This window comes from Fusarium venenatum (assembly GCF_020744135.1).
Source record: "Fusarium venenatum strain MPI-CAGE-CH-0201 chromosome Unknown EDB82scaffold_3, whole genome shotgun sequence".
Lineage (NCBI taxonomy): Eukaryota > Fungi > Ascomycota > Sordariomycetes > Hypocreales > Nectriaceae > Fusarium > Fusarium venenatum.
The window spans coordinates 6331963-6355518 of record NW_027072131.1 but is presented as its reverse complement, the minus strand read 5'-3'; the positions used below and the strand labels follow the sequence as shown (position 1 = coordinate 6355518).

General features: G+C 48.9%; 10 protein-coding genes across 10 annotated transcripts; 5 read left to right on the top strand and 5 right to left on the bottom strand.

The window, feature by feature from the left end:
* Positions 1-487: 487 nt before the first annotated feature.
* EDB82DRAFT_509167 (uncharacterized protein) lies at positions 488-1355 on the top strand. The gene is made up of 2 exons (XM_025728585.2): positions 488-914; positions 973-1355. Exons 1-2 carry the CDS (start codon positions 780-782, stop codon positions 1129-1131), a joined length of 294 nt encoding a protein of 97 aa, XP_025582937.2. The 5' UTR covers positions 488-779; the 3' UTR covers positions 1132-1355.
* On the bottom strand, positions 1356-3596 carry EDB82DRAFT_509165 (uncharacterized protein). Its single transcript, XM_025728584.2, has 2 exons — positions 3107-3596; positions 1356-3056 (listed from the first exon to the last, which is right to left on the bottom strand). The coding sequence occupies exons 1-2, from the start codon at positions 3222-3224 to the stop codon at positions 1501-1503; spliced, it is 1674 nt and encodes a 557-aa protein (XP_025582936.1). The 5' UTR covers positions 3225-3596; the 3' UTR covers positions 1356-1500.
* A 335-nt stretch (positions 3597-3931) lies between these two features.
* EDB82DRAFT_269889 (putative methionine-R-sulfoxide reductase SelR) lies at positions 3932-4881 on the top strand. The gene is made up of 2 exons (XM_025728583.2): positions 3932-4334; positions 4385-4881. The coding sequence occupies exons 1-2, from the start codon at positions 4109-4111 to the stop codon at positions 4765-4767; spliced, it is 609 nt and encodes a 202-aa protein (XP_025582935.1). The 5' UTR covers positions 3932-4108; the 3' UTR covers positions 4768-4881.
* Positions 4882-5929, bottom strand: EDB82DRAFT_269823 (uncharacterized protein). The gene has a single exon (XM_025728582.2). It carries the CDS (start codon positions 5535-5537, stop codon positions 4995-4997), a length of 543 nt encoding a protein of 180 aa, XP_025582934.1. The 5' UTR covers positions 5538-5929; the 3' UTR covers positions 4882-4994.
* A 725-nt stretch (positions 5930-6654) lies between these two features.
* Positions 6655-8361, top strand: EDB82DRAFT_269905 (uncharacterized protein). The gene is made up of 3 exons (XM_065607353.1): positions 6655-7614; positions 7680-8264; positions 8313-8361. The coding sequence occupies exons 1-2, from the start codon at positions 6819-6821 to the stop codon at positions 8084-8086; spliced, it is 1203 nt and encodes a 400-aa protein (XP_065464185.1). The 5' UTR covers positions 6655-6818; the 3' UTR covers positions 8087-8264; positions 8313-8361.
* Positions 8362-8368: 7 nt separating this feature from the next.
* Positions 8369-10253, top strand: EDB82DRAFT_509157 (Thiolase, N-terminal domain-containing protein). The gene is made up of 3 exons (XM_065608812.1): positions 8369-8810; positions 8869-8960; positions 9022-10253. The coding sequence occupies exons 1-3, from the start codon at positions 8804-8806 to the stop codon at positions 10177-10179; spliced, it is 1257 nt and encodes a 418-aa protein (XP_065464184.1). The 5' UTR covers positions 8369-8803; the 3' UTR covers positions 10180-10253.
* Positions 10211-12078, bottom strand: EDB82DRAFT_270129 (uncharacterized protein). Its single transcript, XM_025728579.2, has 3 exons — positions 11494-12078; positions 10704-11448; positions 10211-10654 (listed from the first exon to the last, which is right to left on the bottom strand). The coding sequence occupies exons 1-3, from the start codon at positions 11729-11731 to the stop codon at positions 10243-10245; spliced, it is 1395 nt and encodes a 464-aa protein (XP_025582931.1). The 5' UTR covers positions 11732-12078; the 3' UTR covers positions 10211-10242.
* Positions 12079-12830: 752 nt separating this feature from the next.
* Positions 12831-13989, top strand: EDB82DRAFT_269831 (uncharacterized protein). The gene is made up of 4 exons (XM_025728577.2): positions 12831-13016; positions 13072-13087; positions 13217-13312; positions 13363-13989. The coding sequence occupies exons 1-4, from the start codon at positions 12980-12982 to the stop codon at positions 13661-13663; spliced, it is 450 nt and encodes a 149-aa protein (XP_025582930.1). The 5' UTR covers positions 12831-12979; the 3' UTR covers positions 13664-13989.
* Positions 13990-14721: 732 nt separating this feature from the next.
* EDB82DRAFT_539471 (P-loop containing nucleoside triphosphate hydrolase protein) lies at positions 14722-17200 on the bottom strand. The gene is made up of 9 exons (XM_065609312.1): positions 16950-17200; positions 16581-16839; positions 16268-16492; positions 16109-16208; positions 16046-16062; positions 15665-15986; positions 15184-15618; positions 14955-15078; positions 14722-14896 (listed from the first exon to the last, which is right to left on the bottom strand). Exons 1-9 carry the CDS (start codon positions 17133-17135, stop codon positions 14837-14839), a joined length of 1728 nt encoding a protein of 575 aa, XP_065464183.1. The 5' UTR covers positions 17136-17200; the 3' UTR covers positions 14722-14836.
* Positions 17201-19680: 2480 nt separating this feature from the next.
* EDB82DRAFT_269793 (uncharacterized protein) lies at positions 19681-23028 on the bottom strand. The gene is made up of 2 exons (XM_025728573.2): positions 21961-23028; positions 19681-21915 (listed from the first exon to the last, which is right to left on the bottom strand). Exons 1-2 carry the CDS (start codon positions 22868-22870, stop codon positions 19883-19885), a joined length of 2943 nt encoding a protein of 980 aa, XP_025582926.1. The 5' UTR covers positions 22871-23028; the 3' UTR covers positions 19681-19882.
* Between the last annotated feature and the right edge of the window lie 528 nt (positions 23029-23556).

The window sequence follows — 23556 nt, the reverse complement described above, 5'->3', positions numbered from 1 at the left end:
GGCCTGCGTCGTCACCAGACAAGTTAATGCTGCGCCCCGATGATTTCTTGGCCAAGCATTGGCTGTAAGCAAGTGAAGTATTATAAAGAATGCGGCGATATAATACAGAAGTGCTGTACGATCGACATACACCACAAGAAAGTTTACGACAGTTTAGTCGTGATTAGGTGTGGGCAGACGTTAGGTTCACTTTTAGTTAAGGTAGACGCAACGACACGGCACACGCGCTGAAGAAACCTAAGCTTCTTAATTCATGTGGCGCAGGTATATGACGACGAAGCAACAGAGCATCTTCCGGCTGGAATTATAGATGCCCTACTGCCCAACCATATTCTCTCACGGTGCCTTGATTGTAACACCTGCCCCGCCTCAGGTGTCAAGGTATAGCTGCATTGGCGGAGATATCTCCAGTTTGTCTGTGGAGTACTTGGAGAGAAAAGAGTGGCTAGTAAATTCAATATGTGGCGGTGCGATCTACAGGGTACGTACTACGCAACGTCCGAGCAGCGGCGCATGACCGTGGCGGACTCTGGAAACCCAAAGCAGGAGTTCGTCATGACAGCCAGGGTTTGAGTTGGAATTCAGACCCCTTTCACAACTTGACATTGATTTAAGGAAGGCGGCTGAATTTACAACAACCAAGAGTTTATTCTCTACCACGCGAAAACGAAAAACAATCACACAACTCCTACTGACCTGATCGACCACCTTATAGACTGCTCACGACAGCCCCTGTTCTCGACAACTCATTCCCCTACTCCGACAACCTCATACCCGCCATGTCCGAAGCCTACGAACGAGAGCGCCAGAACAATGCGCGCCTCGACGAACTCTCCGCCAAAGTCTCTGCTCTCCGTGGCGTGACAGTCGACATTTACGATAACGCCCGAGCCCAAGATGTCATTGACAACACCGTCCGTCTACCTCATTTCGCCCATCGGTTACGACGACTTGACAGCTGACGTCCAATAGTCCGATACTTTCTCCTCTATGACCACACAGATGAAGGGCTCTGCCGGTCGTTTGACTCGTATGGCCGCATCTGGTAACCGTGTTGCGATCCTCAAGTTGTCAGGAATCGTAATTGGCATCTTCTTAGTGCTGTTCTACGGTGCAAAACTGATTTTCTAAGACTTGGGAGCGCAGGCGTCTGATGAATTTGGGAAGTGCCATAATGATTAGAGCGGAAATGGGATGCCTGCCATTTTTACTTTGTACGGCTAGGAAAACACGATTGGAGGGTATCCCAGACATCCGAGTGTTCACAACCAGGAAGCTAGAGAGTCATCCCTTGGGGATTTAATGTTTTGACAGCGTTGGGTCGGCGTTACTTGAATACATTCACATCGCTTCATCACTCGTGCTGAGATCGTAACGGTCGTGCAATTTAAGTCATCTCCTTTCGCATTTACATGACTCCTAACATGCAAACGCCTAAACATGCCTACAATCGTTTTATGGAACCCCTAAGCCATCTAAATGTTTCCAAAAGCACACCACCTACTGCCACACATTAGAGAACAAGTCATCATCTCCGCCGAAGCCGCCGGACTTTGTTTGGCCAGTGCTTCCACTGGCAGCAGGCCCGCTGCTGGTCCATCCTCCAAATTCCTCGTCGGCTGACACCTTGGGTGATGCGATAGGGTTGAAACCGCCAGATGTCAAGCCTCCAGATACTCCGGGGACTATGGGAGTGTTGGCAAAAGCGCCTCCCGCGTTACCCCATCCAAAATCGTTAGATGCAGGCTTTGCTGGTTCAGGGGCCTTCTGAACAGGCGTTGGAGCTGCTGCAGGGGCTCCCCAATCGCCCCCACCCCAGACATCAGCACCAGAGAAACCACCCATAGAGCTTGTTGTGGTGTTGGCAGGTGCAGCAGCGGGAGGGTTTTGAGGGGAAGAGAGGTTGAAGACGGAGCCGGTGGAAGCGGCTGCAGGCTGTGGCGGAGGAGGCGATGTGGTCACAGGCGCAGAAAGATCAAAGAGATCGCCCATAGCAGAGGATTGAGCAGGCTTGGGCGCGGCCGGAGCTGCAGCAGGAGCAGGCGCAGGGGAGGAAAAGCCGCCAAAGTTGGAAAAGTTGGAAGATTGATGCTGGTGAGTAGGGGCGGAAGGTTGCGAGGGCTTGCTGTCAAAGAAGCTACCTCCTCCTATGCCGCCAAATGCATTACTGTTGCTGGATGTGGTACGGCCAGCAGAACCAAGGCTGGCAAAAGGGTCGGGGGCAGCGGGTTTAGGTGCGTTTGAGACGCTGAGGTTGCTGAAGGCATCGTTGAAACCGCCGACTGAGCCTTGTGACTGGTGGCTAAAAGTGGGAGAAGCGAAACCGCCGAATCCTCCAGCAGATGGAGGCTGCTGAGGCTGAGCCTGGGGTTGAGTTCTGGGTGCAGATGCGTACAGAGAGAGAATAGATTGCTTCAAGTCAGGTCGTGACTGGCCGCTTGGGGCGGTACCGGTTGTGCTGGCTGGTCGTGGAGGAGCCTGGGGCTCTCCGAAGAAGTCGAGTCCGAGTAGCGAATCCTTTGTGCTTGTTGTTCGTGGGGGAGCAGGTTCGCCCTTGGGGGGGACCTTGGATGACTGAGGAGCAGCGCTGCTTGATCGCACAGGGACAGGATCTCCGCCGATAAGATCCCCCTGAGGAGGGGGGACGACCCTTGGTGCTGATGAGTTACCTAGGGAAGCCTTCCTGAGAGATTCTTTGCGCTCTATGACCTGCTTCTCCTTGACGAGACTAAGGGGCACATCGTCGTCGCCTTCAACATCCAGAGTCGCAGGGTCGGGCATGGGGCCATCCATCACCCATCGCTTGAGTTCGTACTTTGTTCGGATAAAGTTCTCGATCTTGGCTTCGGAGGGAGCGTGACCGGCCGCAAGCTTTGCCTCCCAGTATTTGTTGGCGCGGGCATTACCCCATTTCAGAACGCTCTGGAGCTGTTCGTCGGTCCAGGAATCGAGGTCGACGGACTTGACTCGGCTGATGTGAGTGCCCATACCACGGTGGATGCCTGAGCATCTAATACAGATGAAGACGCCAAGGTTCCAGCTGGCCCATCGAGGATCTGGCCAAGTCAGCAGGGATTGGATATAGGAGTTGAAAATGAGAACATACGCTTGTTTCTTTTGCAATCAGAGCAGACCTTGTTGGCCTCCAACTTGAGGAGACTCTTGATGGTAGCTTGGTTTTGCGCCGCCCGCTCAGCGGCGGGGTTCGGGGCTCTCCTAGACATGATGGTATTGTGACGAGAAAGAGTTGAAGAGTTAGGCTGGGGTGTCGCGAGATTTGAAATGGGGGTGCTCTGAAGGACCACTCTAGGAGAGTTTGTTGCAAAGTGGCAACCTAGAGTTTAAAAGAGGTGCCTAGAATCGAGGTGGATGAAGGTTGATAGGAGGTGCCAAGGTGGTCAGGTTGGTGATGTTTTAGTTATCATTAGCAGTTGGAGCCCAGCGGAATTAATGCACGGGCCTTGACTCTTTCTTCGAGGTACCTGGCCCCTGGATTTAGCGGGGAGGCTACATGGAAGTTGCAGTGCATCAGCCATGCTCAGGTCGAAGTTCTTCTTCACATTACATGACACTTGGTCCTTGGCTAGAGTCTCAATTTATTGAAAGTTTGAATAAAACTATCTTTCCTTGACAAAGACTTTGAAACGCCAAGATGCTTAGTATTCATTTTCGAATGTGCTATTGCCAATTGACTTTTACATCATCAGAAGCTATTTCTTTCCAACTTAGCCACGTTGCGATATATTGGGGCTGAACCAAGGAATAGTTAGGGTAGCGTCTAGTCTCAGTTTTAACTGATAAGCTTTGAGGAAATGATGTTGAATAATCGCCGTTAGATAATTCCCTTGTCGGGGATAAGCTACTATCGTATTTGGAATACTATCGGCGTATTTGCGCTGAGGTTTGACATCAGAGCCACGATTACAGCGTACAGCATGCTCCAAGCTGTGGCTGTGCTTCTGCTTAGCAACCTCCCTCACTCGATGATGCAAATGATTCCACAGATTGCCACTAAATCAAGACACTGGGCTTATAACGTCTTTTAAAATTTGAAATGGCAGCTCATCCTTTCAACCAAATATAAATATACGCGTTAAACCTATATCCAATGCGCTTCTCTCCATTCCTGTCAAACATCATCTTTACATTCTCAAACATTACCCGTGTGAGACCTCCACTGACCTCACACTTGGCCTATCGACCTATTCCTCTTCGATCTATGTCTGGAATTCCCATCTTGGGCGCTTTATTTGGCACTTCATCTAGCAACAAGTCCAACATGTCTTATCCTGACCAGCGTTCAAGCGACGAGTGGCGTGCTGTCCTCAACAAGGGTGAGTTGCCTCATAATCGATTCTCTAAACACAGCAACTAATGAGAGAAGAGCAATTCCGTATTCTCCGTGAGAAGGGTACCGAGCCTCCCGGTTCAGGAAAGTTCGATAAGCACTACCCCGACGAAGGCGTCTACACTTGCGCAGGCTGTGATACGCCTCTCTACAAGGCTACTCACAAGTTCAAGTCTGGCTGTGGCTGGCCAGCTTACTTTGACAGCATCCCCGGTGCAGTTGAGCGTCACGAGGATCGCGCCTTCGGTATGGCACGAACTGAGATTGTGTGCTCCAACTGCGGCGGCCATCTAGGTCATGTGTTCAAGGGCGAGGGCTTTGACACGCCCACTGATGAACGTCATTGTGTAAACAGCGTCAGTCTTAGCTTCTCTCCCAATGACAAGGTTGTGAAGGACAAGCCTGAAAGCAAGGCTTGATATTGAGATTTGTGAGCTTGGGAAGGCTGTTGATGAGATCATGAGGATATGAGCGGACGGGAAGTACTTGGCGTTGACGATGTGGTTGTGCTGTACTCGGAGAGTTGAACAGCCAATGAAATTTATTAATGAAAGTGTTCTAAAGTGACTAGCTAGTGTCTTAAACACCTAATATGATGTGTAGTGATTACTGTTACGTTTTATCCTATCTTGCCTCAACTTCTTCATCAGTCAAACCTCTCAGGAAAGCTAACCCACTCTCTCAAATCCTCATCCCAGTGCCTGAACACTTGAGTTTCCTGATCCCAGGCCCAGTAGTCGTCTTCCCCACTGTATTCAGAAAACTCGATCTCGGGAGGAGTAAGAGGCTCTCCTCGCATATAGGCTTCTTCAACGCCTGGACTGACGGCTCTCAATGGTCTGTTCTCCAAAGCAATGGCCAAGCACCCTAGCTTGTCTTCTAAATCTTTTATTGCTAAAAGCTCCAAAGTTTGGTCGGTGCTTTTGTAAACGTATTTGATCCTCTCGAGACTGGGATCAGTGCCGTTCTTCTTAGCTGGCAGACCCCGATCCCAAGTTTGATCATGTTCCCAGTATACATGTCTCAAGTCGCCATGTGTCTGTTTGTGCTGGACAACATGACAAGTCGGAGTGTCTACCTTGGTCACTTGACTTTTTCCATAGTCAGGCTTCTGCTGGTGGTATAGCTGTCTTCGACGACACCTTGCTCTCGAGGAGGCTTCTAGAGAGCGAGCTGCGGAGAACACCATTCTAGGTGCTGCATGAAATTGTCCAATGGAAGGTATCTATGAAGTATCAGTATCGTATAGGGCTACATGGCTTCAAATTACGATACCTGGCACACTGCCCGGTAGCAGGTCCGTCCACCACTTTCTGAAGTTTCTTTCCTTTGCACTGAACCGCCTGCAGATGAGGCTTTGGGGATAACTTTCAGAGCCATCGAATCAGATTTCATAAGCCAGTTGATGAAATTGTTCTTGGTGGCGTTGTTGGTGTTTCTGGGAGTTCCGTGAAAGATACCTTCTGAGGCCTGTTGGATAGGTCAGAATAGTCGTGATTGGTATACCCTCTGTCTGTTTGATAGACGTCACCGGTCTAAGTGACGGTTATGAAGTCCATTTTGGGGCATGCATGGAGATCTTTATGTCCTCAAATCCATTAGGCGGCACTGAAATGGGCAACATTCGTCTCACTTGAGTATGCGGCTCATTACGACAGCCAGGCGAATGTGTTTATTGTTGAGCCGCATCATGCGTAAACAAATATGTTATTGCAATATCGATTGATAGAAGCTCCTTATTTCGGAGCCTGACGCCCGAATAGTATGCCTCCAAGAGGCGCAGCAACCAGTAGTCAAGCTAGTCAACCCAATATGCAATCGCCTTATAAAATGAGGTTGAAACTGCATTTAGGCATACCATAAAGTTATAAAGTCACTTGTTTTTAATGTAACTGTGATTTAAAGTGAGACATAGCATAATTGTGATAGAGCGCATTTTCAATCATGCGTGGCCAGTCTCGATCGCACAAGTCATGAAAGGCGGCTCTTATTTCACCGTCACTCTCCTAGCACAGCCTCCATCGACTCGGTTGACAGAGGCTGTGCATCGCACCCGGCGTCAAAGGCCAGTCAAGGGCCTTGTTTTCTACATATTTTGCGGGAATCAAGGACTTGAGCTGACAACCCGACAGTACGCCTAGGGTTCGAGAAGCGTGGTGATCCTCAATGTCACCCAATGACTGGATACCAATACTTGCATATTGACTACCTTGCCTAACACGATGCGATGTTTGGGAAACCCTGGCAGATTTTTCTCTCTACTTTACGCAGATACGGAGTATTGATATACTTTACTTAAGTCCGGTTTGACTAAACTACGATATTCTACTGTTTTAAGTTTCACGTTTTAGCTCTGGCGACTCACCCAACAGCCACAACCGTTGTTACTTTTTTCTTGCAACGTCCAACATTATAATCAGGCACTTCTACTCTCTGCCTATTTTCCATTTTTATCAATACCCCAAAAGTTATGACCCCGCCGAATCGACAGCGTAACCCAGCTCTGGCTTCTCGGCCTGGCCGCTTGAAACTGAGTGTGCTTGAAGATACTATCAGGCAGGCTTCAGGTCGTTCACGGTCACCCACAAGTCTCAGTCCTATTTCCAAAGATCGAACAAGGCGTCGAAGTAGTCCGTCTGTTGCCTCCCATTCTATTGAATCAGTTCGTCAGCGAAGCAGAAGTGGAGGGCGATTGAAGACTTTGTCTTTCCCAGACCCGTCTATACAACCTCAAACGCAACATTCGCAGTCATTTTCGCCTCTGCTCTCTCCGCAAGAGTCTTCACCATTTCCTCCATTTTCCTTTGATGAGTCTGCCATTTTCCCGGATGATGAGCCGCCGAGTCAAGGGCAGTCTCCCGTTGCACAGCCTTCCGGGCATAACTTAAACTGGCCACTCGCAACACAGCCCCTTCAGACTCTTTCAAGAGCTCAGTCAGCGAAAGTCAAAGACGGGCAAATGATTCGCATCACTCTCAAAACAAAGACAACCGAAGTGCCCTGCATCGCAAAATGCTATCTCAACCGTGCGTCGAGTGTCGTTGATAACGACTTTGCTCGTAACTGGGGTGTCAAGATACACCCTGTTCCCAAGACACGATGGAAGGATGCCAAACACTGGTGCGTGCTGGACGTAATTGATGTGGAAACGGTTGGAAGTATGCAAAAAGAATTGCGAATTCGACTGGGGAAATTCCCAGATCAGCGGTTCAGTGTTGAGCTGGGCCTTGATGCCCTCAAGTCTCTTCGCCTGGTTGATGAAGTTGGTGAGTAACATTCATACATGCAGTCTCAATTAGCTCAGTGGCCAAGATGGCTAACCCCAACACAGAAGCAGTCTCGCCGCTCTCGAGGTCTGCACCTCCCAGCCAATATCCATCGTGGGCCGACTTCAGCCCTTCCTCTTACATGCAGCCGCAGCAACAACATCAACTTCAAGATGCCCTTGGACAATACGCTTTTACGTCCCCGATACCACAACACTTCAATCCTGGCCGTAACCGAGCATTGACAGAATCTTCAGTAATACCGGTGATCAGGGTAGATACTTCTTTTGTCAACTCATTGCCGGTTCCTATGCCACTTTGCGACTCAGGTTCTGGCGAAGACTCTAGTTCGCCGTGGGATGCCCTATCGCTGGCATCTCAGTCATTTCAAGATGACGATAGAAGTGTTTGGAGCCCAGCGATTTCCGAGTGCGGAGGGCATTCCTCATCTTACGATACCTGTATGAAATGATGAGTCAGTTTGGTACTATTTTACCTATAGATAATCTTTTTCTTTTCTTTTATTTCTTGACAGTAGGTTGGTTTTATTTATTCCCATAGTCAAGTTTTATTCTTCTTAAACGATACCCATCGTGTTGGAAAGTACAGTATAGTACAGTAGCGGTGGCAGCGCATGAATCAGGTCAAAAATAAATCAATGAATATTTCCATGTGATAGAACGAGGCCACGTGCTTACTTATTCACATTAAATCGTCATTTTTGGAGTAACTATTTTCTTAGTCACCTTGTGACGCAACAAGTCAAGAAACATTTCGTTGGAGATTCTCTCCCCGCGTTACTGCACATTAAAAAAGCTGGGGGAATGGAATCCACTGAGAACTGGCATGTGATCGGACGCTAGGAAAAGAGACGCTAAAGAACAACGCTAAGCATGGGGCAAGAAGATGCCTCGGTCCCCCAGTTTTTTTAGAATGGGAAATCCGTCCCGCGCGTCGGTCTTCGGTCTTGAACGTACTAATGTAGCTTCTTCTCCTGTGACAGACAAAGCTTCCCACCATCTCTTTTCTCTCACAACATCCGAGGTCTACCGAGAATCTTTCTGTATATTAATCCTCCCTGATACTACTCCTCCATCTAAATATTTCATCTCTTCCTGTCTTTGTCTTGCGCATTATACCCAGTCCTCAACTTCTTTACTACATCACACTCAGTTACATCATAGCAAAAATGGGCGGTATGTTTAGCTGTCTTGCGCTCCGCTTACCACGATGACAAACTAACTTGGTTCCTAGTCACCGACCGCATTATTCAGATTGGAGGCCAGATCTCTGGTAACCCGACCGCTGGCGGTCGTGAGAAGATCCTACAGAAGAACCCCGATGATGTAAGTTAAGGAGATGCGAAGAGCTACTTTATGCGCCAGGATTGGTCGCTAACATTAGCAGATCGTCGTCACCGCCGCCTGCCGAAGCGCATTCACCAAGGGAGGCCGTGGTGGTTTCAAGGACACACACGCTGCTGATTTGATGGCCGGAGTCCTCAAGGCTATCCTCGACCGTTCAAAGATCAACCCCGCCCTCGTCGAGGACCTGTGTGTCGGAACTGTGCTCGCCCCCGGTGGTGGTGCTACTGAGATGCGAGCTGCCAGCTTGGTCGCCGGTTTCCCAGAGTCCATCGCCGTCCGAACTCTCAACCGACAGTGCTCTTCTGGTCTCCAGGCTACTGTCGATGTTGCCAACCAGATCAAGACTGGCATGATCGATATTGGTATCGGTGCTGGTGTTGAGAGCATGTCTATCAACTACGGTCCTGGCGCTGTCGCTGAGTTCTCCGAGGAATTCGAGAAGGTCCCTGAGGCTGCCAACTGCAAGGTCCCTATGGGTGTTCTGTCCGAGCAGATGGCCAAGGATCTCGGTATCACTCGACAGGCGCAAGATACTTTCGCCGCCGCATCATACCAGAAGGCCCTCAAGGCCCAAAAAGAGGGTCTCTTTGATGAGGAGATCGCTCCTCTCAAGGTCAAGTTCGAGGACAAGGAGGGTAACACCAAGGAAATCACTGTCTCCAAGGATGATGGTGTCCGAGAGGGCATCACCGTCGAGTCCCTCGGCAAGATCCGCCCTGCCTTTGCTAAGGACGGATCTATCCACGCTGGTAACGCCAGTCAGATCTCCGATGGTGCCGCTGCTGTTCTTCTCATGAAGCGATCTACCGCTGAGAAGCTCGGACAGAAGATTATCGGCAAGTACGTCTGCGCCTCAATTGTCGGTGTCAAGCCCCTCCTCATGGGTCAGGGCCCCTGGAAGGCTATCCCTAAGGCTCTCGACCTCGCTGGTATCTCCAAGGATGATGTCGACATTTGGGAGATCAACGAGGCTTTTGCCAGCCAGTGCTTGTGGTGCGCCAACGAGCTGGGTATTCCCCAGGAGAAGATCAACCCCAAGGGAGGTGCCATTGCCTTTGGTCACCCTCTGGGCTGCACCGGCGCCCGACAAGTCTCTACCCTACTATATGAGTTGAAGAGAACCGGCCAGAAGGTCGGCGCAACATCAATGTGTGTAGGAACTGGTATGGGTATGGCTGCCATCTGGGTAGCCGAGTAAGAATGTACTATTATAATCAGCATTTATGAAGCACATTTGTATTTATTTCAATATATATCTTGTTTAGAAACCATCTATCCTTGTTCCTATACTCTTTTCGCTTGCGACCCCGATCAGATGTGTCCCCACCACCAAATCCATCAGTCCTAGCCCGACACTCTTGTACACTACGGTGCCGTCTCGTAACCACTGACAAAGATGATCTTCAGACTTCCTCTTTTCTTTGTCCAAAGAGCTGCTGGAGCTCTTTCTCGAGTGGAAGAACGAGCTGGACCTCCTCCCTTCGGAGTCAACAGAGCCCGTAGGGCTTGTTGGCGTTTCGCTAGTATTACTTCCACTACCATAGACGGTTGACATAGAGCTCCTGCCGTGTACATCCATCTTATCCATGTCTGAAGTCAAAGACGTCTGGCTGCTGGTAAATCCATCAGACTCTTCTATAGCCAGACGATGAAGCATCACCAGTTCTCCTAGCCTACAGTGGCGTGTTAGCTATGTCTTTGGAAGTCACCATAAGTACTTACTCGACCATCTGATGAGGGCCAATATTAGCCGCTATGATTTCGCCCGCATCTTTGAGTACTCCTCTGATATTATCAACAACGATTACTCCGCCTTCAATGGCATGCTTATGGAAATGGCGATGTGGCTTGTCGTCCCTCTTGGCTGCCAAGTGTATCAGGTCTTCTGGCAACTCTCGATGATCCGGCGTAAGACTTCCCACAGCGATGATAAGTCTTCCTTTCCTGCGGCCCTCATGGGACGTCAAGATAGACCCATCGAACAGGTCGTTTTGTGATGTAGTGCAACAGTATATCACATCAGCTTCCCTTACCTGCTCTTTTACCAGGCGCTTATACTCGTGGAACGCGGGAATCAATAGTCCAAATTTGGTGTCTGACCAGCCCTCCCGTTGCTTGACCTCCGGATCAATGTTAGCGAACCGTTTCAATAGTCCAGTTGCCTTGTCGCTCCATCGATGGTTTATAACATGAACCCGCTTGATCGTTCTACCGCGCATCATAAGAGCAAGTCGAATGTGCCAGTAAGCTTGAAGGCCACTGCCAAATACAGTCAAGGTTTTGACGTGATTACGGCGCGCTAGAAGGCAGGTTGAAGCCAGTGCAGTTCGAAAGGCCGTTAAAGTAGTCGCATTTATGATGCCAAGTGGTGTTCCGTCTGGCATGAACAAGTTTACAACGCCAATCGGACTAGGCTGCTCGGCATCGTCTGAGTACCGACGAGCTTCCAGACCTGTTGAAGATACCACTGACAAGTCAGTTTAACTCGTCAGTCAGAACAGAAATAGCTCACCTTTGCAACCCATTCCGCATGGCGCGCATGAGGGCATGTAAAGGGTTTCGGCCATTGTCTCCGGATGCAGTGTTGAGGTACGCTCTGGTTCCTGGAAGGCCTCCTCCAAAGCTGGTGTTCCAGTAGAGAACTCGTGAAGAGACGAAGCCAGTACATGGCGAAACTCTTCAAGCTCATCAATGTTAAGGCCCTCCAAGATGGAGTTGACCTGATCATTTGAGAGAATGGTAAAAGTCATTATCTTGTCTCTTCAATGTCATTTGGTAGTGGTACGTTTTGAAAATGATTATGGCGAGCAACAGAGAGAAATTAAGGATATGCTGCGGTAACGGCACTATAGTTGAACATTCAAAAACCGGCGATCCGGACATTGCTTGCTAAGCTTAGTACCTTGAGAAGAAGAGGTTAAGTGCGTTGAAGATGATGTAATAGTGTAGAAGTCCTCGGCAATTCGCACTTGCAGCAACCACCCCACTAACCACGTTGTTGATATACGATCTTCAACAGCCTAACAACAATGGCATGTTAGTGACAGGGCTGAATGACTACAAGAAAAGATACGGCAATGAAGCCTATACTGAGGGACTCAGATGGGTCTTCAATGGCCTTGTCTTCATACAAGAATGCCAATTGATTCTCGAAGACCAGAGTTGAACATTTCAAGGTGCAGGTACCTTTAGTGCTGATTGTTGTAGCCACATGATGCTGTCTTAAAAGGATGCCTGGTGTCGGATGCAGTTCCGAATAGCCTCATGTTTGATATCTTTACGCTGCACAGACCCGTCCAATTATGGAGACCAGCCTCGAAAGACTCGTGAATAACCTTGGCAAAACAGTCAAGTGTCTCTGAGAAAGAGTCGGACATGTAAGCGAACAACTCCGCTTCACTGAGTTCTGGGCGAGGCTTGGCAATGCCGCGTATTCAACGTACGTCACTTGGCTGTGCAAAAAGAATAAAGCTGCCTAAATAGTAGATAAGTAGTATAAGTCCAAAAGCGCACAAAGAAAAGAGAAACGACAAAGATCGCGAAACGGAACCACATGTGCTTGTTGTTGTGTTTCATCAAAGGAACCGAACCCTTCAACGTCTCACATTGACTGTCAATAGCGCACCGTCCATCCTCCTTACAGGGACCCTTTCCCCTACTCTGACCTCCACTCACCTGTCCGGTTAGCTTTGTCGACATAACTCAAAGCCAAGCCTTGCGCCAGCCCCAATCAAAACTGGGGACCACCTCAGCAACCATTTCCATCCGTCATTTGCCAAAAGGCTACGTTCTTCATTTCTAGACCTTTCGTCGTCACAACACAACGCTACCAAACCCACGATCAATCTCTCCACCTTTCCGAGTCGATCCTGACTATTATCGCAACCTTTTTGCTCGCGATACCACTCTCTGATAACTCGATCCCGCATCGATTCTCTCTCTCAATCTCCCTCGGCTTCTCTATTCCCGAATACGAACGTTCGCCGTAAGCTGTCAATATGACGCTCAAAGAAGAATTCCAAACGCGAAACTTCAGTATGTTGCTCTCAACTTATTGCGCCGGTAATTTCTAGTACTAACAAATATGTAGGCATCTACGGACAATGGTAAGCCGCCTATCCACAGTTGTATATAACTTCAATCATAGCTCGCCAGCTATCAATCTGCTCTTTGCGACTCGATCAATATCGAACGAACTGCGCCATCAACAAGGGGCTAATATTGCTTGCGTATAGGCTTGGAATTATTTCCATGATCATTTGTCTGGCTGTCGGAATCGCCAACATTTTCTCGTTCCATGTTGTCCGAATCATCTTTTGCGCTTTTGCCATGTAAGGCTCCCTCAGCGTCATGCCACATACCCTGGATTAACAATGTACAGCGCATCGTCGTTCGTCATCTTGTTTATTGAGGTCCCTCTTCTCCTCCGAATCTGCCCGACTTCTTCCAAGTTCGACGAACTCATTCGCAAGGTTTCGACCAACTATATGCGCGCAGGCGCCTACGGTGTCATGTCTGCTCTGCAGTTCATCAGCATTGTCAGCGGCTCCAGCAGTTTGATTGCCGCCGCTGTCTTCCTGCTTCTAACAGCCCTTTGCTACCTCCTCGCTGGTGTCAAGGGACAGGCCTTTGTTGGCAGCAAGACCCTCGGTGGTCAAGGTGTTGCGCAGATGATCGTGTAGGCGCACCAATTGCCTACCTGCCCAGTTGATTGAGTAACGGCAATCCGAAACCTACACCACTCTTTACGACCGAGCACCGTACAGCAGAAGAGTTCGCCATGTAGAGGAGGTGACCAGAGCTCTCAGTAGCTCACGAATGAGGAGGGATGCTGATGTGGAAAAAAATCCGCTTATCTCGACGAGTGAGGACCTGCCAAGGGCAGTGGCCTGTATACCCAGCTGGATTTGGCGTCTGGGATGAGGAACGGCTCATGTTTTGATTGAAGTTGCTATTTTTAGTGTACGAGTTTCAACGACTGTGTTATTCGAGTTACGTTTCTAAAAATTGATCATATGCACTGTACTTTGGGCAATCTCATGCTGCTGTGTTGGTAACCTATCGTTTGAAAGCACGGGGGTGTCGTGTCGAGCCTCCAAGCTCCAGGGAGTAGTTACTGGGATATGGATATCGCAATTCAGTGCAAGCGTTCTGCCCATATCCATTAAGTAATGTCGTCCGCCCAACACTTGAAATTAGACCAATCTCTCGGAATAGGGCACAGCAGTGAGCAATGCTATTACTGAAAGGCTCTCATCATACTCATGATACCCTCACACAGGCTCTCGGGGTCGCAGAAACCTAGACGTTATTTACTTTAGGGGAGAAGACGAATTAGTTTACTTTATGCTGTCTTAGATCTCGTCTTAGGCTATCTGTGATATGTATCCTAAGCTTATATCTCAAGGTTTCTGCTACGGAGTTACCGCTAGATTGAAAGTGTAAAGTTAGATGCAAGGTCATACACACCAAATGTTCTTTGATGGTCGGCCTTGAGGTTATGAGAATTCGAATGCTGCGGTGATACGGATACCGAAGCCTACACGTAGGTAGTATCGTATGGTTGTGTCGGCTCCTATCGTCGGCTCTATCCCTCTTCATGCTGATCTTAGTTTCACAGAAGGTATGCCTTCTGTTACTGGCCCAGAACACCACGTAAAGGTACCAGCACATCGTTCTGGTGCCTCCGCTGGGTCATCAATGACTACGGCTTCGCAGGCATCTTTACCTACCATAAGGAAGAAGAAGAAAAAGAAGAAGAAGAAGAAGAGTTCAAAGGTGTAGCCAGTGAGTAGCGGAATAAACTAAGACTAGATGCGAGCACGGGCAGCATCAAGTAGTTCCTTAAGAACAGGTTATCGCAGATCGCCGTCAAGCTTGCGTGAGAGTTGGTCATCTTTGAAGAAAGGAAGATCCTATAAGAACGGTTATCAGTGTACTGTATGTTGTGTCATGTGAAAACATTAGACTTACGACAAGCCACTCTGCCTCAACCGCTGATGAAGTTTCCAGGAACGTTTTTCCGACGTGAGTAATGGCGTTGAACACAACCAATTTATACTTCTGGCCGACCAGGCAGCTTTCAATGGCGAGAAGGCTTGGGAAATCATAATTAACGATCATGTAAATATCTTCGCATTTATTGATAGCAATGTTCTAGGGTATGCCCCGTGCCAAAGCCTTTCTGATGCTGATTTCATACTCATCGTCGCCTGTTCCGGACGTAAGGAGCTGATCAAAGATTTCCTCGGCGATGTTGATCAGCTGTTGTCGAATCTGAAGGGCTTCCTCCATCACCTTTCGGTCAATGAAGGCATCGGAGCACCATTGATCTAGGTCCATGTCTTTGGCGGTGTGCTTGGTGCGGACATAGCCATGCAGAGCATTCAGTTGAGCAACGTGATCCGAATCTGGACAGGCGAATCGGGCTCTTGACGCATCAGCAGCAGTTCTGACATTCCAGGGACGCAGGAACATCGAGTTTTGAGTGCTTGCGATGGCGGTAATCGCGATAATGTCAACACCGCACCCGAGGTTCTGCCCTTCCGAGATAGCATTCCACCACTGAGGGTCCATGGGGAATTTAGCGGCATTGCGACCGCGGCCGTTGATTACGCCATGGTCTGTAATGAGGTCCCTTTGAGATAGTCAGTATGTTCCTCTCAAGTGGACAGCCAACTTACATTGCCTTGAGCTCGTATAAAGCCCGAAGAAAGTTTTCCATGGGAGGAAGGGTGATGAAGTCGAAATCGACGACGTTGATGTCCATGGACATCAGTCTCAAGACTTCCGTGGTAACCGGGGAAGTCTTTATTCCTGGCCATGCATAGGGAGCGAAGTCCTCCAAGAATGTCTTCTCAGTATACAGACGGATGCATGTCCCCGGCTTTGTTCGACCGGCTCGACCAGCTTGCTGCTTGGCAGACGCTTGGGTCACAGTGGCAGTAATGAGAGTGTCCATATCTGCTCGAGCATTGTATCCCGACTTCTTTTCAATACCAGTATCTAGCCAGGGGTCAGTATCTCTATCTGTCTTTGGCGTGAGGTTGGTGGTTATCACTTACCAATGACATAGACAATCCTATCAATGGTTAGACTGGTTTCAGCAATATTGGTTGATACGATACATTTGCGAAGGGGGTCGGTTGAAGAAAATATAGCTCTCCGCTGCTCGGCGGCGTTGAGCCCATAATACAAATGCAGCGCTACCAGCTTGTTTCCGAGCACCTTGTTGATGGATCATTGTAACGTATCTTTGACAGTGGGCATAAACAGTAGAATGTCACCGACAGGCATGTTGTTGCAGATATTCTTTACAAAGTTTAGAGTAAGGCAACGCCAGTCTACAGTCGGTTCTTCGAGCCAGTGGATCTTAACCGGGTAGGCCTTGCTGCTGACGTTGAAAGCCTCTGCCTGGCCGAAATACTTAACGAATCTTTCCACATTCATGGTGGCAGATATGATGACGACTTTGAGGTTATCACGTACTTGTATGGCTTTCTTGAGAAGACCTATGAGAATGTCAGTCGGCAGTGTTTGCTTATGGGCTTCGTTGATGATTACGCAAGACTAATAATTACCATTAGCATCATTGTATACAAAGGTCTTGGATAAAGGTATTCACATAGGCCTGGAAAGTTTGGTCTCGCTGTGCCTCTTGCAGCAGCCGTCCATCGGTCATGTACCTGAGGATGCTATTGTCGCTCGGTTTCTCATCGAAGTGCACGCTGTAGCCAACCTCCTCGCCTAGCGTGATGTCTATCTCTGCGGCAACTCGAGTTGCTGCATCTTTTGCTACAAGACGACGGGGCTGCGTGCAAGCCACCAGACCTCTCTTGGCCTCGTCAAAAACGACAAACTGGGGGGATCTGGGTTATCTTGCCGGTGCCGGTTTCGCTTGTAAGAACGACCACCTTGGGAAATATTTTGAGTATGTGTGGCACGTTGATGATGAGTAGATGGATAAACCTTGTTTCTGTGGTAGACGTCTAGGAATTCCTGGTGGGCAGCGGACACAGGCAATCTTCTGCGCTCAGCCAGGAGTTGGAAATAGTTCGCGGAGTGTTTTACTCCAGGCTTGAGAGGATGGTCTTCGGCATCTTCGAGGATTCTGGCCTGTTCAGCGGTAGTCTGATTACTATTGATGAAGTCCATCTTGACGCAAGGTAATAGTAGTTGTTGTTTATAGTGCTGTTGTTGAGTGTGCTTGGTGATACTCGATGATGCTTGTGATTGAATGGTGATGGAGTCTTTTTTTTTTTTTTTTTGAATAAAAATGTAGGCCACATGACTACTGGAACGCATTAGGCAGCAACCAGTAAGCAGATGCATACATAGATGCAAGGCAGGCAAAATCGAAGAGAAATTTCATTAACCTACCAACTGTCAGTCACTGGCACTAGTAGTCACTATCAGTCACAAGAGCAGGGTGCAACTCCATCACTCGGCAAGTAACTCTAGAAACGCTCCACACAGCTTCACCAAGCTTCAAATAAATCAAAACTAAGTGGTAGATGCAGGTGTTGCCAATACACGCAGTAAAGAGGCTATCTTATCGCCATCCCAGATACTATCTAGACGGGGATAGGAATACTTCTGGGACATCACATGATGAGTATAGCTTCTTGTATTGCATACCTAATTATCAGTCTACATTTCCCCTACTAGGTATGTAAATATTCCATACTGTGAACTGTGTCGTAGAATGGATGGTATGATATATTTACCTGAATGGCTATAGACTCGTAGTATAGTTTACGTACGCTGCTCCGAGAATAAATTATCAGCACAACAATATATCATCATCTAAGCGTTTTCTTGCAGCTACTCCTATCTTTTATCAGTCAGTGCCTTAAGAAACGAATATATATATAGCATAAGCATTGAACTAGGCCGGTCTCGGGTACCTGCAGTGGTTTACATGCAGCCCTGTTTATAAACAACGAGGCATGGATCCTCGCATTTGTGGACCTGGCGACAGGACCCTGACGCTGCCACAGAATTAGCCATTCCTCAACCACAGATAACAGTGTTATATCCCTAAGAGACGAAATAACTTGGCCATTCATGCTATATTAGATATGGCTCTTAGTGCTATTTGTTTGTTTTTTCTTATCCTAAAGCCTAGAGGCTGACGTTTCTGCAACTCACCTACCCTCAGGCACTCACTTAATATGTACCTTATTACCCCACGCAATTATTTCCAAAATACACGCCCCTCCACGCATCTCACACCCCTGCACATCAGAATATCCTGCACGTTGTAACTACTACCAGACGTAGCTAATGGTGTTTATAAATGTCTATGCACGTCTTTATCCTATATATCTACCTATTTGTAGTCTCTGTTGCATCAACTTGGTGATACATCGAGCTTCAAGTCTCTGAAGATTTCCACAACCCCGGAATCATGGCATTTCAAGGAAGACCCTGATGCTACTGTTAAAGCGTACGTGAGGTAGGCATTCGCTCTCGAGGCGTTACGATTTAATATATGGTGCCCAAAAAGCCTTACGGTATATACTGACGATGAGACGTTCACTTCTTATAGCGTCCCAAGACTCCTCATAAGCAACTTTGCCAGGATCTAAGGCCGCAAACGCGAGCGGAGGCAGACAGTCAACACAAGAAGACATGTTAGGCTTCTGTCACTATATATCTCCAGAAAGGATAAAAAACAAAGTGACATTGACAATGTTACCCGAAAACAGGTATGACAGTAAAGTTAACCGAATAGTAAGTTCCTTTCCTAATAACACCATAAGGCTAAAATATCAAAACTAAAACATTGCGTTAAAATATAATTTTAAGAACACTACAATAACACTATAACCAAGGGGTTTTTGAGCCTTGTCCTGAAGTACTTGGGTGACCGAGCTGTCCTTGACACCCGCTCAACCCAAGAGTTATACACCAGGAGAGATTACCTCACGGCAATGCTCATCTCGCCATCATCTGTCGCAGACGTCGACACGCTTAGATCTGAACTGGGCATTTCCATGGCGGAGAGCAACATGTTTGCCCTAAGAAATATTGTACAACTTGCCTAGAGGTCTCAAAGATTGGTGCTCGAGACTATAAATCTGGTCAGCCTATCAAGACATGATATCTTCAACATTATCCGCGATACGAAATCGTTCACTGTCACCAGATGTTTGATATCCAATGGGCTGTTATCTGTGCTGCTGCCATCTCGGGTGCTTCGAGCTTTGATGAACTTGGCGTCGTGGATGATGCAAGCGAAACTCCTGAGCAACGAACCAGGTAATGGACAATAGATCAATCAAAGAGACTGGTCAGTAGACGCCTGCGAAGATCTTCTATCGAACATTCTAGAGATCGGCAGAGAATGTGAGACCTAAGCTTAGGATAAAGAACATAAATAGTCCAAGACGACATAAAGTGGTTAGATCGTTTTATTTAAGGCAAGTCGTCTTAAACGTTTCGTGACCGAAGTGTAACACTCGAGAGTTTTGCTACATTCATCATTAACTTATTACTATCAACTTACCCTGTGGACAGGAATCCGCATTGTCTAGCAGCGGCACCATACAGCGATTCCTCTTTGCTTCAGAGGGCACTGAGAAGCTGTACTCCTTGAAAGACATACCGGCCCGTATCCTGACTACAATCCGACATCAGATCAAGATTGAAGGAGCGAGTGACAAGTTCCAGATATGTGGTAGAGACAAGACTAATACTTGAACAGTGATTGTCGGAGGTTGTATATTACGTAGAATAAACTACTAGCGTAAGTACTACCAACACTATTGTTTTAAATGATTAATTTTGTTTTCGACTAAAGAACTCGAGACAAATTTTGAGTTTGCGGTTATTGCCGGCCAAGGCGTCTACGATGTGCCTATATCCTACTAAGATCGATTGTTATCATCTTTCGTTTACTACTTGACTTCATCAGACACTCCAACAGGTTCGACTACATCACCGCCCTCCTTCTTATCCACAGTCGTCTCCAAAATACTCTCGCCAGCGGTGTTGGCAACAAGGCTCTTCTCCATCTGAACAGGCTCTTGCTCATGCTGGGGTTCCTGTGTTGGCACCTCCTGGGCTGGTGCTTCCTGGGCTGGCTCCTGAGAAGGTTCGACAGCGGGCTGCTGCGCAGGAAGTGTGGGTTCGGCCTCTTGAGGAAGTTTTCCAGCTGCAGGCTCAGGGTCCCTATGCACAGGAACAGATTCTGACTCAGGCTCGCCGCGAATTTCTGGCTTGGGCTCCAGGTTAGGTTCTGACTTGGGCAGCGCTTCCTGGGGTTCTGTGGGCACATCAACTGTGTCCTCCTTCTTCTCCTCGACTGGCTCTGGCTCTGGCTTTGAAGCAGATTCGGGCTCAGGTACCGACGTAGGTTCAGGCACAGACTCGGATACAGGCTCACTCGTGGGTTCAGTAGCGGGCTCAGAAGTAGGAGTTTGCTCTCCAGAAACAGACAAAGAGCCTTCAGGACTGATGGACCAGAAGGTCTGAGGAACAGAGAATGTTAACGAGGGAGCTGCAGGTTGTGCGGGCGCGGTTGTAGCAACGGCAGCCGGGCTTCTTGCCGGAGCTCGGCGTTGTGGACCTCGAGCTCGGCCCTTACGAGCATCTGAGAGCGGAGCCTTCTCCTTCTCCTGCGTCAAATCCTCCTCGGCCTTTGGCTCCTCCTTTTTAGGAAGAACATGTGGTCCCAGCTTCAAACGCTTGTTCAGGTCACTCATGAAACCTGCTTGAAGCGCAGCAATCTTGCTACCAGCAGGTCTGCTAGGAACAGGAGGCTTCTGCTTGGTCTCGATCGAATCTCCCGAAGAAGACTTGGTGGGTCGAGGAGGGATGCTAGGTTTTGGCTTCTCCGAGACAGGCGGCCTGGACTTGGGTCGCTCGGGAATCGAAGGACGGTCTTCGGATGATTTCCTGGCCGGTCGCTCAGGGATGGCAGGCTTACTTTGCTCCTTGGGTTCTTCCTTGGACTCTTCCTTAAGTTCTTCCTTAGGCTCATCTTTTGTCTCGACCTGAGGCTGAGGAGAATCGACGGTAGTCTCGTAAAGTTGACTCTCTGGGGCATCTTCCCAAATATCTCGGCTAGGGAATCGCTGGCCTGCAGAAGGTCTCTTGTTATTGTTGAGGAAGGAGTCCGATTCCTTTGATTCGTACCAGATAGACTTATCATGGTTCTTAGGAGGTTGGACATCTACAGGACCATTCGCTTCTTGCTCTGCGAGTTCTTCTTGTCTCTGAGCAAAGAGATGAGCAGGGGTCTTGGGACGGTCCATAGCGGATGATCGTCGTCGGGGTTCCTCCTCTGGCTCTGCATGCTCTACCTGCCCAGCTTGGTCTGGGGTCGAAACCTCCACAGTGTAGTGCACGCTCTCTGGTGCATCCTCCCAAATGTCCTTGCTGGGGAAATGGTGCCTGGCTTTGTTACCGGGTGCTGGCTTCTGGGCATCCTTGTTGCCTTCTTCAGGGAAGAGTGGCTCATATTCCTCAACATCATCCAGAGAAGTGGGAGCAAACTCTTGAGAGTCGTTGTTCTTATAGATGCTGGTAGGTCTGCTCTTGGGTCGATTGGTTCTGCTCAGAGGGCGGCTGAGGGGCTCATCAAAGTCGCCGTTATCTCCACGGTCATGAACAGGTTCAACAGCGGGTCGTTGGCTGTAAGGATGGTCATCGCTCTGAACCTCGTCCTCGGCCAAGATGGGCGCAGTGTACTTGTGCTCCTCATCCACAACAGCATCACCGTCACCATATGACCGATACTCAGGGTGCTTGGGATCATCAACGTGCACTGTGTGTTCACCCTCGGGGCTAATAATTTCCGATTTGAACGAAATAGGCTGAACCTTGCCTTCACTGGTAGAGGCAGGGCGGGGTGAAAGACGGGAGGTGTACTCTTCAGTGGCTTGGAAACCAACCTCGTCTGTGGGTGTAGATTGGTAACCCGATGCGCCTGCGATTGTTAGCTATTGCTTTTTGGAGTAGATATGGTACTTACTCAGGCCCGCGCCACGAGATCGTGTATCTCTAACCAACTTGTTCAGGTCATCCTTGCTCATGGCAAAGTCATTCTGACGATCATGTAGTGGAGTCTGATGCTCCCTCTTGAGGACCTCAGGATGCTTTTCGTAGTATTCCTTGTCAAGCTTATCCTGGGGAGCAACGCCATGACCGTGAAGGCCATAGCTACCTGGGGGCCCACCACGAGAGCTGTGCTTGCGATGATGGTGCTTCTTGAATTCCTCTGAACCAGGGCCAGGTGAAGGAGCCTGGACATCACCCAGATGAGGGTTCATAGGCACACGTTGGCCGATTTCAGGGATGCCATGGTCATCCTCAACCTCTTGGCGGCCATCGCTAACCGAAACATTGGTGCTTGACTGCTTTGTGGCTTGGGTAGATCCGGGGCGACCAATGCCGAACTGTGCTGCCTTATCGGAATCGGTGCGGGTGACAGCTTGGACACGCTGCTTGGCGCTCTGAGCTGGCAGGGAAGGCTTGGGAGCATGGAGTTTGAGGTCCTCAGCGATGGTACGTGTCTGTTCAGGTGACGCAGCTTCCTCCTGTTCTGGAGCCTGAACCTCTTCGGGCTTGATCTCATGGGTCACGGCGCTGTACTCAGCACCCTCCTGACCAATAGAAGGCATGGAGACGCTTGTAGGGCGCTTGATTGGCTCCTGTTGAGCATCACTGGGGTTGAATCGGGCAGAAATAGGGCTCTTTTTAGGGATGCCCTCGTTGAAAGGCGATGGAGCGAAACGGGCAGGGTTGGGAGATATCGAGCGGTCGGGTCGTTTCGTAGGACGAGGCGGGATCTTGGGGACGTCGGCCGCGGACTCGTTGCCGTCCTGGCTCTTAGCCGGACGAGGCGGGATGGCGGGAGGTTGTTGCATGGCGGCGGCGGTCATTCCTGATGTTTAGAAGCTCGGGGGAGAGCGAGAAAGAAATATTGCAGAAACAAAATAAGAGAGCAAGTCTGGTTGCTTGCGTGTAAGACGATGGATGGCTGCGTGATGGCACCTAGAGCAACCGACAATGGGTCAGGACTAAGCGATTAGTATGAAGATCAAAGGATAAGTGCGGAACCAAAGCAATTGGAGAGCATAGCATGGACTTTTTGGCGCTTTTAGCGACAGGGGGAAAGACTGGTATTTAAAGACTTTTTGGTAGTTGGTCTCCAAAGAAGACCAGACCAAACCAGCTCCCGTCGCATCACATCCCATCCATGTGCCTGTACCTGTCTGTGCCTGAACCGGTTACAAGTTTTGGCAGTACAGTACAGAACAGGCACGGTGCTGAAGGTTGCATCTGGGCGGCCCCTGTTGCTTATCGGATCCACGATTTACACGCTGAATGTGGCGCTTGTAAATGGATCGGATCCGTTGCTATCAGAAGCATTGGAAAATGCCCGCTATGGCGCACCCTGCTGCGCCCACCAGAGTTGCGCCCGTCGCACACCGATACGATTTGATATTTTGTTCAGGGACAGAAACTTACCAATGAGAGAGCCGTGATTGGTATATAGTATGCCGGTATTAGTTAGAGGAAGGAATCAAAGCAAGCGACGAATCTGGCAGGGGTTTAGAAACAAACA